This window comes from Panthera leo, chromosome E3 (genome assembly GCF_018350215.1).
Source record: "Panthera leo isolate Ple1 chromosome E3, P.leo_Ple1_pat1.1, whole genome shotgun sequence".
Taxonomy (NCBI): domain Eukaryota; kingdom Metazoa; phylum Chordata; class Mammalia; order Carnivora; family Felidae; genus Panthera; species Panthera leo.
The window spans coordinates 1,353,309-1,367,786 of record NC_056694.1 but is presented as its reverse complement, the minus strand read 5'-3'; the positions used below and the strand labels follow the sequence as shown (position 1 = coordinate 1,367,786).

The 14,478-nt window shown below is 64.7% G+C and overlaps 1 protein-coding gene across 5 annotated transcripts in view; it reads left to right on the top strand.

The window, feature by feature from the left end:
• Positions 1 to 11,179, top strand: part of MAD1L1 (mitotic arrest deficient 1 like 1) — a 317,511-nt gene extending 306,332 nt beyond the window's left edge. For all 5 annotated transcript variants that reach the window (XM_042921292.1, XM_042921291.1, XM_042921290.1 and 2 more), the window contains one exon: positions 10,736 to 11,179. In XM_042921292.1, coding sequence (XP_042777226.1) covers positions 10,736 to 10,894 — 159 coding nt within the window. In that variant the 3' untranslated portion in view covers positions 10,895 to 11,179. The remainder of the gene's footprint in view (positions 1 to 10,735) is intronic.
• The last annotated feature ends 3,299 nt before the right edge of the window (positions 11,180 to 14,478 follow it).

Sequence of the window (14,478 nt, the reverse complement as noted above, 5' to 3'; positions counted from 1 at the left end):
GATCCCACGGCGACCGGGCGGTGACCACTTCCTCCTCGTTGCTCAGGGCCCGTGGCAGCCACGCGCCAGCCGGGTGAGCGGCGAGGCCCAGCGCACAGCGCGTCCGGCTGCTCTTACGCCAGCGTGACTGTGGAGACACAACTTTCCGGGAGTCACGTCCGTCACGGGGATGTCTTTAACCCAGGGCTAGCACAGTGTGCCTGCTGCACGGCGTGTGACCACGGCCGAGGCACCCGGGCCACCAGCCGTGCTATGCCAGCCACCTGTGAAGTGCGGGCTGCCCCTCCCCCCCAGCCAAGTGGCTCCCCCATCTGGTCTCGGGGTCCTCGGGACCGGCCTCTCCGTACGGCCGGGCCCGGCACTTGTGTCTCTGTGCCCCTGGCCCAGGGTGGGGCCGGGAGGCGGTGTCCGCGGTGGTGGCCAAAGGAGGCGGCCTGGGCCCGGCGGGAGAGAATCCCTCTCTCTCAGCCAGGTCGCTCCGTCGATGGCACAGGACCAAGCGTTTGCGGACCCTCGGTATCCGTACCCGCAGCCGCTGGCTTACTGTGCTGTAGGGCCCGGTGAGAAGACCGCGTAGCGCTTTCTCCCAAGGCCATGGGGGGCTACGGGGGAGCCAGGAAGTCCCTGTGGAGGCGGCTGGGAGCAGGGAGGGCGTCTGTGGAGCCGCCCCCGCCTCCTCACTCGGAGCCGCTGGCGGTATTCCCGGGTGTTTGCATTCCCGTGTTTGAGGCCCCTGTGTGCGTGCACAGCACACGTCTGCTCGGGTTTTGGTCAGGGGTGCGCGAGCCTCCCAGGTCATCGAGGGGAGAATGGCCGTCGTAGCAACACGGGGTCGACAAGAGTGTCTGTCCGCACCATCGCTTCCTTTTGTCGGGTGCGTCCCGGAGCGTTTGGTGTTTTGACGCTGTTGTGAAGGGGATTGCTTTGCCGCTTCTAATCTCTCCTTGTTGCTACTGTAGAAAAGCAGTTCGTGTTTGAATATTGATCTTTTATTTTGCACCCTCGCTAACCTCATGTGTCGTTCCTGGTATCTTTGTAGTGATTGGATTTTCTACCTGGACCGTGACGTTGCACCTGCACGGGTCCACACAGCCTCCAGAGCGATGCTGAGCCAGCTGGCGAGCCTCCGCTTGCGGCGGGCGGGGAGGTGCTCGCTCTCGGGCCGTCGACTGTGGCGTGAATGTGGGTTATTCGCAGGTGCCGTCGGTCAGGCTGAGGAAGTTCCCTCCTGTTCTGAGAATCACATGGCCCTTCTTCTTGACGTATCAGCAGTGCTGGGCCCGCCGTGGGCTTGGGGCGTGCTCGTCCTCATCGGGTGTCTCAGACTTGATGTCGGGCTGGTATCGCTTCCTCCGGTGTTGCGTGTTGCGTGTTGCGTGGGACCCGGGGAGCGCCACCAGCCCGGGAGATTCCGTGAGAGGTTTTCCGTGGCGGACACAGGGCTTAGCGGGTTTAGCCCTCCTCTGCGGTGAGCTCGGCGAGTTCTGTCTTTCAGAGTTGGTCCGCTGCATCTAAGTTGTCGGACTCACCGACGTGAGGCTGGTAGTGCTCCCTCCTTGTGTTTCTGACATCTGTGGGACCCGTGCTGTCACCCCCGTCCCCCACGACCCCATCAGTCGTCTTCCGCCCTTCATTCCTAAGCAGTCTGGCCCAAGTGCGTCAGCCTTGTTAATCTTCGCGGACCACTGCGGGTTGTATTTTTTTCTCTTGCTTTTCTGCTTTCTAGTTCGTTGATTTCCGCTTTGATCTTTGTTTCCTTTCTTCTGCGTACATTGGGTCTCATTTGCCCTTTTTATTTCAGCTTTTTGAGGTGCAAGTTGAAGTCACTGACGTGAGCCCTTTCTTCTTTTCTCGCATAGACATTTAGCGCTAAAAACTTCCCCAAGGTCTGCCTCAGTCTGTCCGCAAATTCGGATGATTTTGTTTTCAGCTTCATTCAGTTGAAATGACTTAGTAATTTCCCTCTTGGTTTCTTCTTTGACCCAGGGGTTACTTAGAAGTAGGTTACCAAGTTTCCAAGTATTTTGACAATCTCCAGCTACCTTTCCGTTATTAGGTTTTGACTGAATTTCATTGTGGTCGGAGAACATACTTTGCATGACGTTAATCCTTTAAAATTCGTCGAAATTTGTTGTAAGGTCCAGAATGTTGTCTGTGTAGCAAACATACTTAAAAATACCGTGTATTCTGCTGGAGCGTGTGCTATAAACGTCAGTTACGTCAGGTTCTTTGATAATCTTGTCAAACGTCCTATCTTCTATCAAAGTCTCGCCGATTTTTTATCTTTTCTGTCAATTAAAGACAGACAAGCGTTGAAATCTCTGACTAATTCTGGATTTGTCTGTGCCTTCTTGTATTTCTGTCATTTTTTTTTTATTTCATGTATAAATTAGTCCTGTTATCATTCTGAAGCTACCCTCATCCCCAGGGACGGTCTTCGCTCCAAAATCCGTTGTTTCCGGCCTGTCTTGTTCCCTGAACCTCTTTGTCTGCCTTCCTCTGGGTCGGGGGAATGTTTTGTACAAGTCGGTCTGTCTCCTTCTTCGACTTACTGTCTGTACTTCTTCATGCTGTTTTGAAGGTTGTTGAAGGACTTGGGTGCCTCTTCCCGCAGCCTTCTCGCGACGTGGGGCGTGAGAACCCCGCCGCTCCGAGCTCCCTTGGATGTCACTTTGTGCACGCGAGGAGGCTCGTGGCCTGCTGCTGTCACGTGAAGAGATTTCAAGAGTCGGGGCTTCCCTCCGCTCTCCGTGCTCCCATTTCCACTCGTGCGCGTCTGGAGCCGGCCTCGCCTTCTGAACATTTCCACGGGGAGTGGGGGGCGCTGGGGGTTGTGTTTGGTTGCTGCTTCTGTACTTTGCAGGCCTCCGTGGTCGCCAGCGAGCGTCCGCTGTCACCCCATCCTGCGCCTCTGGCCATGTGTCTGGTCGTCTCTGGCCGCCGTATCTTAAGTCGTTCCTGCTTTTGAGCACTTGGGTTACCGTGCACTCTGGTGTCATTTTCCTGACTTACCTTTCATGTTCGGTAAGGTTTGCATCACCTTTCAGGATGTTTTTCTAAAGGGATTTTTTTCTGCCCTCCCATATCGACAGTCCATGGCGGAACAAGCACTCACCGCGAGCACGGTGGCGGTGGCCCGACGGTCAGTGGCCGGACTGCGCCCAGGTGGGCCCTCCTTCGCGCCACAGCCACGAGTCTCTTGGGGAGAGACTCACGTGGGTCCGCTCAGTTCCTCTCGGGCCGTTGGCCGGAGGCCACCGTCAGTTCCCCCTCACGTGGACAGCCCGTGACGTGGCGGCTGGCTTCATCCGTCTTGTCAGCACGTGAGTGAGTTAATATCCGAGGTGGGGACACAGACACCGTGTGCCCCTTTCCACTGAGGGAAGTCCAGCTCGCAGAGGGGAGGGGAGGGGAGGTGCCACGGTCACACGGCGAGTGGGAGGGGCAGCCACGATCGGAGCCCAGGTCCCCAGCTCAGTCTCTGCCGCTCCCCCAGCCGGCCGCCTGTGTCCCCGTGAGCGCTCCACTGTACCAGCTTGTCTGGACGGGGAGGGGGGCTTCCTGTGTGACCCGGTGCCATCCGCGTCATTGCGCTGAGGGTGGCTGGCTAGGGGACACGTGCTCCAGCCCATCTGGCCCGGGCCCTCCCGGGACGTCCGGCCTTCAGAGCCGTTTGGGGGCCCCTTGCACTTGGCCTCCTGCCCCTGGGAGCCAGTAGGAGGGAGGTGGCCCGGCCCCCACGGTTGTCCCCACCTTCCTCCCGGGATGGGAAGGAGGCCTGGGCCGGGAGTGGGACGCCAGACGGAGCCTGGCCCTGTGCCGATGACCTGTGGGCCCCCTGGGCACCCACCTGTGATGCACGAGGCTCGTTGGAAATGACCCTGGGCCCTCGCCGCCCATGTGCGCCCTCCTGCCCCTCCCTCGTGAGGCCGTGGGAGCAGCTGCACAAACCGGGGCGAGGCACGAGGGATGCAGAGCCGTATAAATAGAGTAATAATAATAACAACTGTGGGCTCGGAACCGATCTGCAGCTGCCGGGGCGCCTGGCCTCGCCCCCCCCACCCCCCAGAGCACGCTGGGGAGAGGTCGCCCCTCGCCGGGGACGGTAACTCCAGCAACGCCGGTATAATTAGAACATGCGGTATTTAGCCGTTTCCCGGCACAATTGAGCGGGGATAATTGGGGGAGCGATTTCCCTCCGCCCCGTGCTGGACATGCTTTTTGCCAGCTCAGCGTTTGCAGCTTCGTGCTGGGACGGGCTCCTCGGCGTTCCGTCCAGCTCGTCCCGATCCGCTGGCCACCACGTCCCTCTGCCTGTGCCCAGGCCTGTTTGGGTCCGCCTACGCCGAGCACCGGGGTCACCCCCCCCCCCCCGCCGCCCGCCCTCCCTGAGGGACAGCAGTGGGCGGGGATGTGCACCAGAGCCGGAGGCTGGCAGGGCATGTGGGGGGGCGCCTGGGGGGCAGCAGTGGGAAGGGCCTCCTCGCCCAGCCCGGCCTACAAGGTGAGGAGACACAGGACACAGTCACAGTCGGGGGCGGGGGGCAGCAGGAGCGGCCAGGTGGGGGCTATGCGGAGGAGGGATCCAGGGCCGAGGGTCACCTCCGTGTCCCCAGGCGGGGCCCGGGTGGGCCGGGCCACTTACACCACGACCGACCGCCGCCCTGGTGCGTGGTTCTGGGTGGGAGACCCGTGGGTGCCGTGGCGGGCATCCCAGGGGCCCCAGTCCCGGGGCCAGGCGGCCGGTGAGGCCCACGAACTCGCACGTGCCTGTGGCAAGAACAGCGCGTGTGATGAGTGCCCTGTGTCAGAAGTGCCGCTCTCGGAGACCCAGTTTGCATCGGGCTGGCCCTGGTTACGGAGACGACGTGCGGCCACGGTAGAAAATCCGCAAAGTGCACAAAGCCGTAAGGAGCCACGTTTCATCGCAGCTCCCTGAGCTAACCACTTACGTTTTGTGGTTTACACGCTTTTTCTCTGCACGTGTAGAGCCGTGTCGTGTGTGAGCATGACCCACTGCGGTGCGTGCTCAGGGGGCTTCCTCCGGCACGGAAGTTCAAGGCGACTTCCTAGCAGACGTGGCGAAGCCGCTGTCCGCGCATCACCGGTGGGCGTGTGCCGGCTCGGGCAGCGCGTCGGGCCCTCGCCCGCGTAGCCGGAGCTCCCTCGCAGCCTGGCTAGTGTGCGCAGCCGGGGTGCGCGGCCTGGGCCGCCCCTCTGCAGGGCGGGCTGGTCCCCGGAGGAGGAAGCGCCTGTGCTCCTGGTAGAAGGCTCCTCCCCTAGACGGGGCCACAGCCACCCACCACCCACCACCGAGCGCGTCCCGCCGAGCGGGGGCTCTCACACCCGACGGACGCGCGGGACCCGAGCTTCGCCAGAGCGCCCCGGGTCACCCAGGGCCGGCACCGGGAGGAGGCCGTCCAGACGGAAGGGTCAGAGCAGAGGCGTTGGGCGGTCGCGTCTGAGTGGGGGGACGGCCGCTCAACCCCGAAGACCCGGGGTACGCGTGCGTGGCGGCAGGAAGGGGGTGCCCGGCACGCGGCAGGCGTCTGCGCACGCCTGCACACACCGACCGCCCCACGTTGTCCCCGCGGGGCCAGCATCTGGCCGCGGAGCCCGGCCGGGACCCGGCTGCAGAGAGGCCGTGCCTGCGCTGTGCCCGGGCTCCCAGCCCCTGCCTCACACGCGAAGGCCTGGGGGTGGCACCGAGGACGGGGCCGGGATGGGAGCGGCGGGCCTCGCGGGACGCAGGGCCGCCTGGAGCTGTGTCCACTCAGGTGCCTGCCGCCCCCAGATCTGCACATGAGCCTTCATGCGACTGAAGACGGCCGCCTTGCAGCCACCAGCTTCTCACCTGCAGCCGGGGAGCCAGTGAGGGAGTGGAGGGCCGGCCTCGGGGCATCTGAGCGCGTGGGCGAGGTGAGCCCCGGGGTGGCGTGGGGCTGCCGTCAGTACCCCCACCCGCCCCGTCCTGACTGCGGCCGCCTCTTCCCCGGGCGTCCCGGGAACGGAGGGAGACGGTTCAGCGAGTCACAGAGATGAACAGACCGTCGCAACCGCGGCCAGCGCTGTGCAGGAGGAGGGGGCCCGGCTGCACCCGTTGCTCCGGGCCCTGTTCCGGCGGGGGGGGGACAGCCGTGAGCGAAACACAACCGTGCACCTGACCTTCCAGCCAGGAGGCGCCGGGACACAGAATGTCAGCCCCGGGTCACTCATGACTCGGACGTACCCCTTCCCGGGCGGGCTTGTGTCTCGGGAGCAAAGGCTGGCAGTTTCCATGAGGCCCATCGGTTTGTCCCGTCTTCATTCTGTTCTCCGGACTGTGCTTTCTGTGTGAAGTCTGACAAGTTCTCCGCCTGGTCTTAGGTCCTGAAATGTCGTCTCTGTGCTTGAAGGTTTTTATGTTTTACGTGTAAGTCTGTGATGGGCGTGGAGTTAAGTTCTGCGTGAGGTGTGAGGTTTAAGTCAGAATTCTTTTCAGTTCTCTCGTCTTTCTCCGTGGGGCAGCTCTGGCACTTGCGTTAAGAAGGTTGATGGGGGGGGGGGGGGGGGGCGCCTGGGTGGCTCAGCCGGTTGGACGTCCGACTTCGGCTCAGGTCGTGATCTCGCGGTCCGTGAGTTCGAGCCCCGTGTCGGGCTCTGTGCTGACGGCTCAGAGCCTGGAGCCTGTTTCAGATTCTGTGTCTCCCTCTCTCTGACCCTCCCCTGTTCATGCTCTGTCTCTCTCTGTCTCAAAAATGAATAAACGTTAAAAAAAAAAAAAATTTAAAAAAAGGTTGGTGGGGCACGTTAGTGTGGACCTCCGTCGAGGCCCCCACGTGTGTGTTCTGCCCCCAGGACGGGACGGCGCCGCCTGTCCCACTCGGAGGCCGCGTGGGCCGTGCGCGCCCGTCTGCCGAGGGTTTTCTTCGGGAATGGAGGTCGCGTTTTGTCAGAGGCGTTTCCTGCGTCGGCAGTGGGGCTGGGTGTCCTGGGGTTGTGGTGACGCGTCCTGACTGGTCGTCAGCGCACCGGCCACACGCAGAAGTGCCTTGCGCGTGGTCCTGGCGTAGTCGCCGCTCTATACTTCCCGACCACGTTAGCTGAGCTCTGTTGAGGGTCTCTGCACCAAGTCCACTTCTCTCTCCCGCCTGTGCGTGTGCGCCATTTCTGGCTTGCTGTCGGGCGGACACGCCTGTGCGCAGGAAAGTACTCTCTCTGCTCCGTCTTCTGGAACAGACCGTGGAAAATGGGCGTTAATTCTCGTTTAAATGTCTGATAAAATTCTCCGGTGGAACCACGTGGGACTGGAGATTTCTTCTGGAGCGTTTTAATTACAAATTCGGTTTCCTAAACGGCCGCCGGACTTGTCGGGTTCGCTGCTTCATCTTGACCGAGCCCTGGTGCTCCGTGGTGTTTAAGGGACGCTCTGTTCCCAGCTGTCAAGTTTATGGGCATAAAGGGTTTTTAAGTGTTTTCTTATTATTCTCGGAACAGCTCCAGGATCTCATTTCTGGTATCGGCAGCTTCTGTCTTTTCTCTTCCGTCTGTTTTGTTGCTGGTTTCGAAGGACCGGCCTCTGGTTGCAATACCCCCTCTCCTGTCGTCAGTTTCGTTCATTCCTCCTTGATCGCGACCCTTCCCTTCTCTGCCTCTCGAGGCAGAGCCCCGACACCTGGCGGGTGGTCCTTGGTCTCCAGCAGGGCACCCCGGGCTCTGTGTCCCCCCGGCTCTGCCCGGTGCGCCCACGAGCCACGACCCCGCGTTTCGTCTCGGCCCGCGGGGTCACGGAAGCATGCCGCGTCATCTCATGTGTCTCTCGTCACCGAGCTGGGGCCCCCAAGTCTCTGTGACTGTCCACCGTCTGTTTTCAGGCCCCAGGATGCTCCCGTCGTCCTGCGTTTCCCTCCAGCTGCCGTCAGCCGCTTCCTCGGGAGTCGATGGGGCCTTGTGACAAGCCGCCATGCCACCGTGACGCAGAGACGATACCCCGCTCCCAGAGTCTTGAGAGAGTGGTGTTCGCACTGCCTGTTTGATCATCTTGTTGTGTTGTCTAAATCTTGCTCAGGTGGGGACGTGAGGACCCACACCTCGCTATGGGTCTCATCTCTGGATTCTTCCCGTGCCTTCGTTCGCGGGATTGCCTTCGGCTCCCTCAGCAAGCGGTAGGCTTGCACTCGACGGGAATCCCCTCCCCCCTGTGCCGTCCCACGGGCAGTTGGGGGCTTGGGAGGGGGCCACCGAAGCGGGGGCAGTTCCCTACTCAGGGCATCTCACAAAGGGCCCGCCGCGTGCCGTCCCGCCAGCTGGGGCGCCACAGGCTGGCATTTAACGAGCCCCACTGGAGCCACTACGTGCTTCGTCTTCCGATGACGCACAGCCCCGGAGCCCCCCGGCGTCCCCGCGTGGCCCGTCTCTGCAGACTCGCGCCGTGGCAGACGGGCCTGGCCGTCTGGGTCCCGGCCGAACCCTTCGAGGCAGGCCCAGCTCCGCCGTCTGGAGGGAGGGGAGGCCTGGAGGCGAGTCCAGGCTGAGGTGTGAGCGCCGGACCGCGCTGACGGCCAGCCAGGGGCCGCCGGGGGTCTTACTGTGGCGGAGCGCCTTGCTCGCCACGGGGCGCCTGCCAGCCACACCGCGGCCTGTCACTCCCAAACGCTGGGGGCAGAGGAGGCAGAGACACAGGCCATTAATATTTCCAGCACAGCCAACGCGTCTTACTGGGCAATTTGCTTTTTAAAAAATTGCTCTCTAATTTTAAGCGAACAGCCTCTAATTAGAGTGATTTACAAGGTACCTGGGGACCGGGTGGTATTTGAGCACGGTGGAGCCTAGCAGAGATTGATTGGCATGGCGTGACCAGGGCACATGCTGGCAGCCACACGGCTCCACGCCGCCTCTGAGCAAGGACACGGCCCTTCCCACGGAATGGGCCGGCGTGGCCGGGGGGGTGCGGGGGGGCGGGTGGCTCACAAACCCTCGGCTTTGAGAAGGCCGCCCTGGTCACGCCTCCTTCCTGCACGCCCCCCGCCAGCCCCAGGGCACAGCCAGTGTCTCTGTGGCCGTGCGCTCGCCTCCTGAATGCCAGACAGGTGCACTGAGGTGCCCAGGATGGGCCTCGCGTGGGCGAGCGTTAAGTGTCGATTGTTCGAGACACGGCCGCAGTGCTGGCAGCCGCGAGGGATGTCTGATGTGTGTAAAGCATGGCTGGGGCCCCACAGCCCAACAGGGATCTGGGGAGACACCCGGACTGAAGGCCCCCTCCCGGGCGGGCAGGGGTCCCGGCCAGGTGCAGCGCGGCGTGGAGGGACCCCGCTTCGGAGGAGGGTTGCCACTCAGCCGCCGAGCCAGGCGGGCGCCACGGCCTCCCTCAGCGCCCCCCCCACCCCCACCCCCGGCCTGAGCGGTGCCCTGCGTCTGCTCCCCGCCCCTCCGCTGCCGGAGGATCAGCTCCTCTGACATTTAGGGGAAATTTTCACAATTGAGCAGAAGGCAGAAATGAAAGGATTTTCTCGGTAAAAGGTCAGAGTGGTTTCTCTTACTTTTGTTTAAAAATGGTCCGTGTTGAACTGTGACAAGCCTAAACGTGCGGACATGCAGGGGAGCAGGGTGGGTGCCCTGGGGAGGCAGCAGAGGCCGTCCGCGCGGCACACAGGCGGGGGGGCCGCTCAGACGCTGGGCGCCACGAGCTCCAACGGCCGCCGGGAGGGCTCGTGGGACAGGACGGGGGAGCAGGCAGGCCGGCTCCAGCTCCTTCCTGGGGTCTCGGAGGGAGACCACCGCCTCCCAACAGGCGCATCCAGGCGTCCTTCCCGGGCGGAGGTCGGTGTGCGGGCCGCGTGCGTGGCCCGCCGCGTGCAGGGGTGAGCCGTGCACACGGGCGGAGCCAGGCAGCCCCCGCAGCTCCTGGGAGGAGGGTGGCCCCGTCAGGCTGTGGGGCAGACGGGGGTTTAGTACACGCGCCCAGCCCCGGGGTGGGGTGGAGGGGGGGAGTTCCCAAGCTGTGCCGCCACCACGACCCGATTTCAGAACTCTCGTCGCCCCGCCAAGGACCCTCACGCCCACTGGCAGTCCGTCCCGTGCCCAGCCCAGCCCCTGGCAGCCACTGATGTACTTTCCATCTCGCGGACTCGCCGTTCTGCACACTCCCTACGGATGATCTGACGCACGCGTGTTGTTCCGTGTCTGGGGTTCGTCCCTGGCGCAGCAGGGGTCAGGGCTGCGTTCTTTTCGTGGCTGAGTAACGGTCCGCCGACGGACTCCGTGGGCGGCGTGCGCACCCCGGCTGTTGTGCGTATCGTGGCCGGGGGCGGCTCCTCCCGCGGAGAAGCAAGGCCCGCGAGCGGGGTTGGCCTCCCAGCAGGGCCGCCGGTGGGAACCCCCTCCGTTCTGTGGCCGGCGCCAACGGGATTGAGCACCAGGGAGCACGGCCGTCCGCCCGGGCGCAGAGCAGCTCTCTGGGGCGGCTCCGGCCCCTCGCCCGTTCGTCTGTAGCATCGGGGGGTGGGGCGGGGTGTCGGCTGCCGTCACGGTGGCCGGGCTCTGAGGACGGGGAGGGCTGGGCAGACCGACAGAGGGCAGCTGGGCACCCGGAGCCCACGCCCCACGCCCCACATCCCGTCTTCTGCACCCCCGCCGGGGACGGGGTCCCCGTCCCGCCCTGTCCTGGACCGAAGGGCCCTGGGGCAGGGGCGGGGGGACCCCGCAGGCCACCGCACCGCTGACCGTGTGTCCTCTGTGTCTCCCGCCCGCCCTCCAGGCCACGGGACCCTCAGGCGCCAAGATGCAGCTTCTGGAGACGGCCTTCTCACGCACGGTGCCGGAGCTCATCGAGCTGCACCTCCTGCGCCAAGACAGCATCCCCGCCTTCCTCAGCGCCCTCACGCTCGACCTCTTCAGCCGCCAGACGGTGGCCTAGCCTGCGGCTCACGCGGAAGAGGGCAGCCGGCGGGTCCCAGGCCCACCCCGCCTCCCGCCACGCGGCCCCACGGACCCCGGCCGCCCGCACCCGTAGCCGGCAGGGGCTGAGCCGCTCTGCGGGGGAGAGGCCGCACCCTCCTCCTCGCCCAGGACGTTCGGTGCCGCCGCTCCGGGGGGTGGCCCGGGGGGCCCGCTTCCGGCCCCCTCCCCAGTGTGTACCCCCGTCCACACACCGCTCAAACCCGGCAGAGTCCCTGCTCCGTATGAAATAAAGTTTGCTCCTCGGCCACCCCGCCGGCTCGCTGTGTGCGTCTGAGAGGACGGGCTCGCCCTGCCCACCAGCCCTCGGTTTGGCCCCGGGGCAGCCCCTGGACACCAGGGGACGGTGGGTGGCAGCCCGGGAGCCACCGCCCCCAGCAGAAGAGAGGGAGCGCGTGTTCAGGTGGAACAGAGTGGGCGAGTACTTCCCCTGCCCTGGACTCCGCCCCCCCCACGCCCCCACCCTCCCCCCGCCAACGGACCGACGATGACGCTCACACTGTGCGGCCCCAGGTGCTGGCCGGGAGGGCGGCTCCAGGCCCCGTGTGGAAGTGCTGGCAGCCAGCACCCCAAACCCCAGGCCCCCACGGGCGACGCTGGTGGTTCCGGCCACGTCCTCCTCCCTGTGGTGACCTCAGGACCAGCAGCCTGCACACGCCTGGGCACCCGGGGCAGGGATGGGGATCACAGCACATGGGTCGGCCTTCTCCCCGGACCCCTGGGCACAGGGACGGGGGCCGCCTTTGTGGGAGGGGGTCCAGCTGCCAGCCCCGGGGGGACCTTGGCCTCTGTACTCACAGCTCCGGGCCTGGGGGGCCCGCTGACCAGGGGCTTGGGGGGCTCGGGAAGGCCTGGAGTGGTGGCCCACCCCTCCCCCAGCACGGGATGTTGGGGGACAGAAGACGGGCCGCCTGGCGTTGGAGCGCCCAAGTGCCACCTCATTGACACGCACGGCTCAGCACTCCAGACCTGTCACCGGTCATGGGGACAATGAGTCCTGACGTCAGCCGCCCGTGTGGCTGCACCGGCGGTGCCAGCCCGTGGCCGGCAGCCTCACCGCGGGCAGATGGAGACACGGCCTGGCCAGGCGCCAGGGTCACCAGCAAGGCTCTCCTGCCTGAACCCGGAGCCCCCCCTGGCTCCCTTGATCACAGCGCAGCCCGGATGGCTTTGAAACTGTTCACTTTGAAACTGAAAACACGGGCTCGGGGTGGTGACGTGGCTTCCCAGGGCCACAAGCCAGTGGGAATGGGGACCCCAGTCCAGCTCGGGGGCTTTCCGCCCTCCACGGGCTGAGAGCCCCGGCGTGCCCGTGCGGAGGCCCGAGGCTCCCCTGCCCCGCGTCCTGTCTCACCGACAGCACCCGTTTCCAAACCCGCTCCCCCACGTGGGAGGCTTGCCGAACCCCGCGGAGCAGCCCCTTGGGAACTGGGAAGAAGCTCCTGGGGGTCCTGGCTTCTGCAGCAAAGACCACCCACCCCCGTGCTGGGTTTCAGGCAGACGTCAGAGTGGACTCCCTCCCAGGCTCTGTTCTAGGGCCTGGTCCCTGGGCTTGTGTCCAGCACCATCAGAAACCCGCAGGGTAGTGGTGGGGCGGAGGGGGCGGGGGTTGTTGCTGAGGCCCTGTGGGCTTGACCCTGCCCTCCCCGGACGTGGGGGCCCCAAGCCTACAGCGGGAACCCCCCCGCACCTGTTGCAGGCTCCAGCCTGGAGGGTGCGGTGGGCGGGGAGGCCAGCCTTCCCTTCTTCTCCGCCCCGTGGAGCAGACGGAGGGCCGGCTGCTTGTACAACAGCAAGGAAACGCTCAGTTCAGAAGGCCACGCGAAATCACCAGCCCCTAAAAATGCTTTGCACGGCCCCTCACGCACGGGCAGGAATACACACACCAGCACGTTCCCTGCGTGCAGACGGCGCTTACCAGGGACAGGCACCCTCCAGGGCAGTGGGCGTGGGGCTGGTTCTCGCTCAGATGGCTTAGGTAGGGGTGTCCGGCCGGGCTCTGACGGCCGGTGGACCTCGAGGGACCGGGATGTCCTGGATCGTGGGCCAGGACAGAAGCTCTTGACCTCTGCCCCGTGGGCAGCCGAGGGAACATCCGTCCGCAGTGGGCCACGGAGGCTGGATGCCCCCCAAGGGGTGCTGGTTGCTAGGCCAGCCCAGGCGAAAGAGGAATATCCTGGAAGGATTTGGGTCAGAGCTGAGGAATCGGGCTGCATGGTGCCACAGCCCCGTGGCCACCAGCTACCCACTGCCCGACACAGGCCACGAAGCCCCACGGCTGCAGGGCTCCACCACCAACCTCCAAGATGGTTCCTAAACTGTCCCCGAAGCTTTCGTCCCCTCTCGGGTTAGGGTGCCTGGCGGGGTCTCGCATTGGCACAGCCCGCTGTCCCTGCTTCTGCAGGACGGGGTGGGCGCCGGGCAGCTCAAATCCAGCAAAGGCCTTCCCTCAGGTGCAGACGCCCAGGCACGTGTCCCATCCCTGCCACGGTCCCCAGCTTCCTCCCTCCACAGGGAGAGGGTCTCCCAAGGCCCCTTCCAGACGCCGACGCACGGGCCAGCCTGGGCTGGACGGCGGCCGTGCTCCGTCCGATTCCAGGGTTTTCCTTTCCAGAAGGGAGCAGGAAGATTCAAACAGTGGGAGCGGGAGCACAGCTCCTGCCAACGTCCCCCGGGGCTGGCCCCGTTCCCGCTGCTGGACTCGGTCCAGTCCCCTCGGGGCCACCCGGGGAGCCGGGGGAGGCACAGACGGCCACACGAGCCTGGGCCCACCGAGGCCCCGGCCGCCAGGCCACAGAAAGTTCTGGTTCTGGCAGATTCCCCACCTCTGCCAGCTCATCAGTGGGCACCCGACACTAAATGGTTCTTAAGCCGCTAATGACTAATTTTAAGGGATTAGTGCCACAGCGATAAACTCTAATTGCCAGGATGTAACAGGATTTGTGTGCGACAGGCTGCTCCCAGCTTCCCTGAGGCTCCCAGGGAGGACAGCGCCGCCTGCCGGGGCGTCCGCCGGACCCCCAGCCGCCGCCAGCACCCGGCCCCCCTCGGCATCCACGGGCCGGCAGCACCAGAGCTGGTCGGGGACGCAGGTTCTCGGTTCTCGGGTCCCGCCTGGACCCGCTGAATCAGAATCTGCACGTGACGCGACCCCCAGGCGGCTCTCACGCCCGGTTCAAAGGCCGTGAAGCTCTCACCCCACGGGAACCAACCAGTTCACCAAGCTCCCTCCCGCCCGTGGGCTCCCCACAGGGGCCCGTCCAGAGAGGGCAGGCCCCGGTCTCCGCTCACACGCGTGCACGGGCCGGGCCCACACCCCGTCAGAGGCTGAGTTGAGTTCCCCAAATCCACGGGTTGAAGCCCGGGACCCGGAACGTGATGTACTTGGAGAGGGGGTCTGAAGAGGGGGTTAAGGTAAGAGGAGGTCACGACGGTGGGCCCCAACCCAGCAGGACTGGGGTCCTATACAAGGAGGAGATCAGGACACGGACGCGCGCAGAGGGACGACCACGTGAGGACACGGGGCACGGGGAGAACACGGCG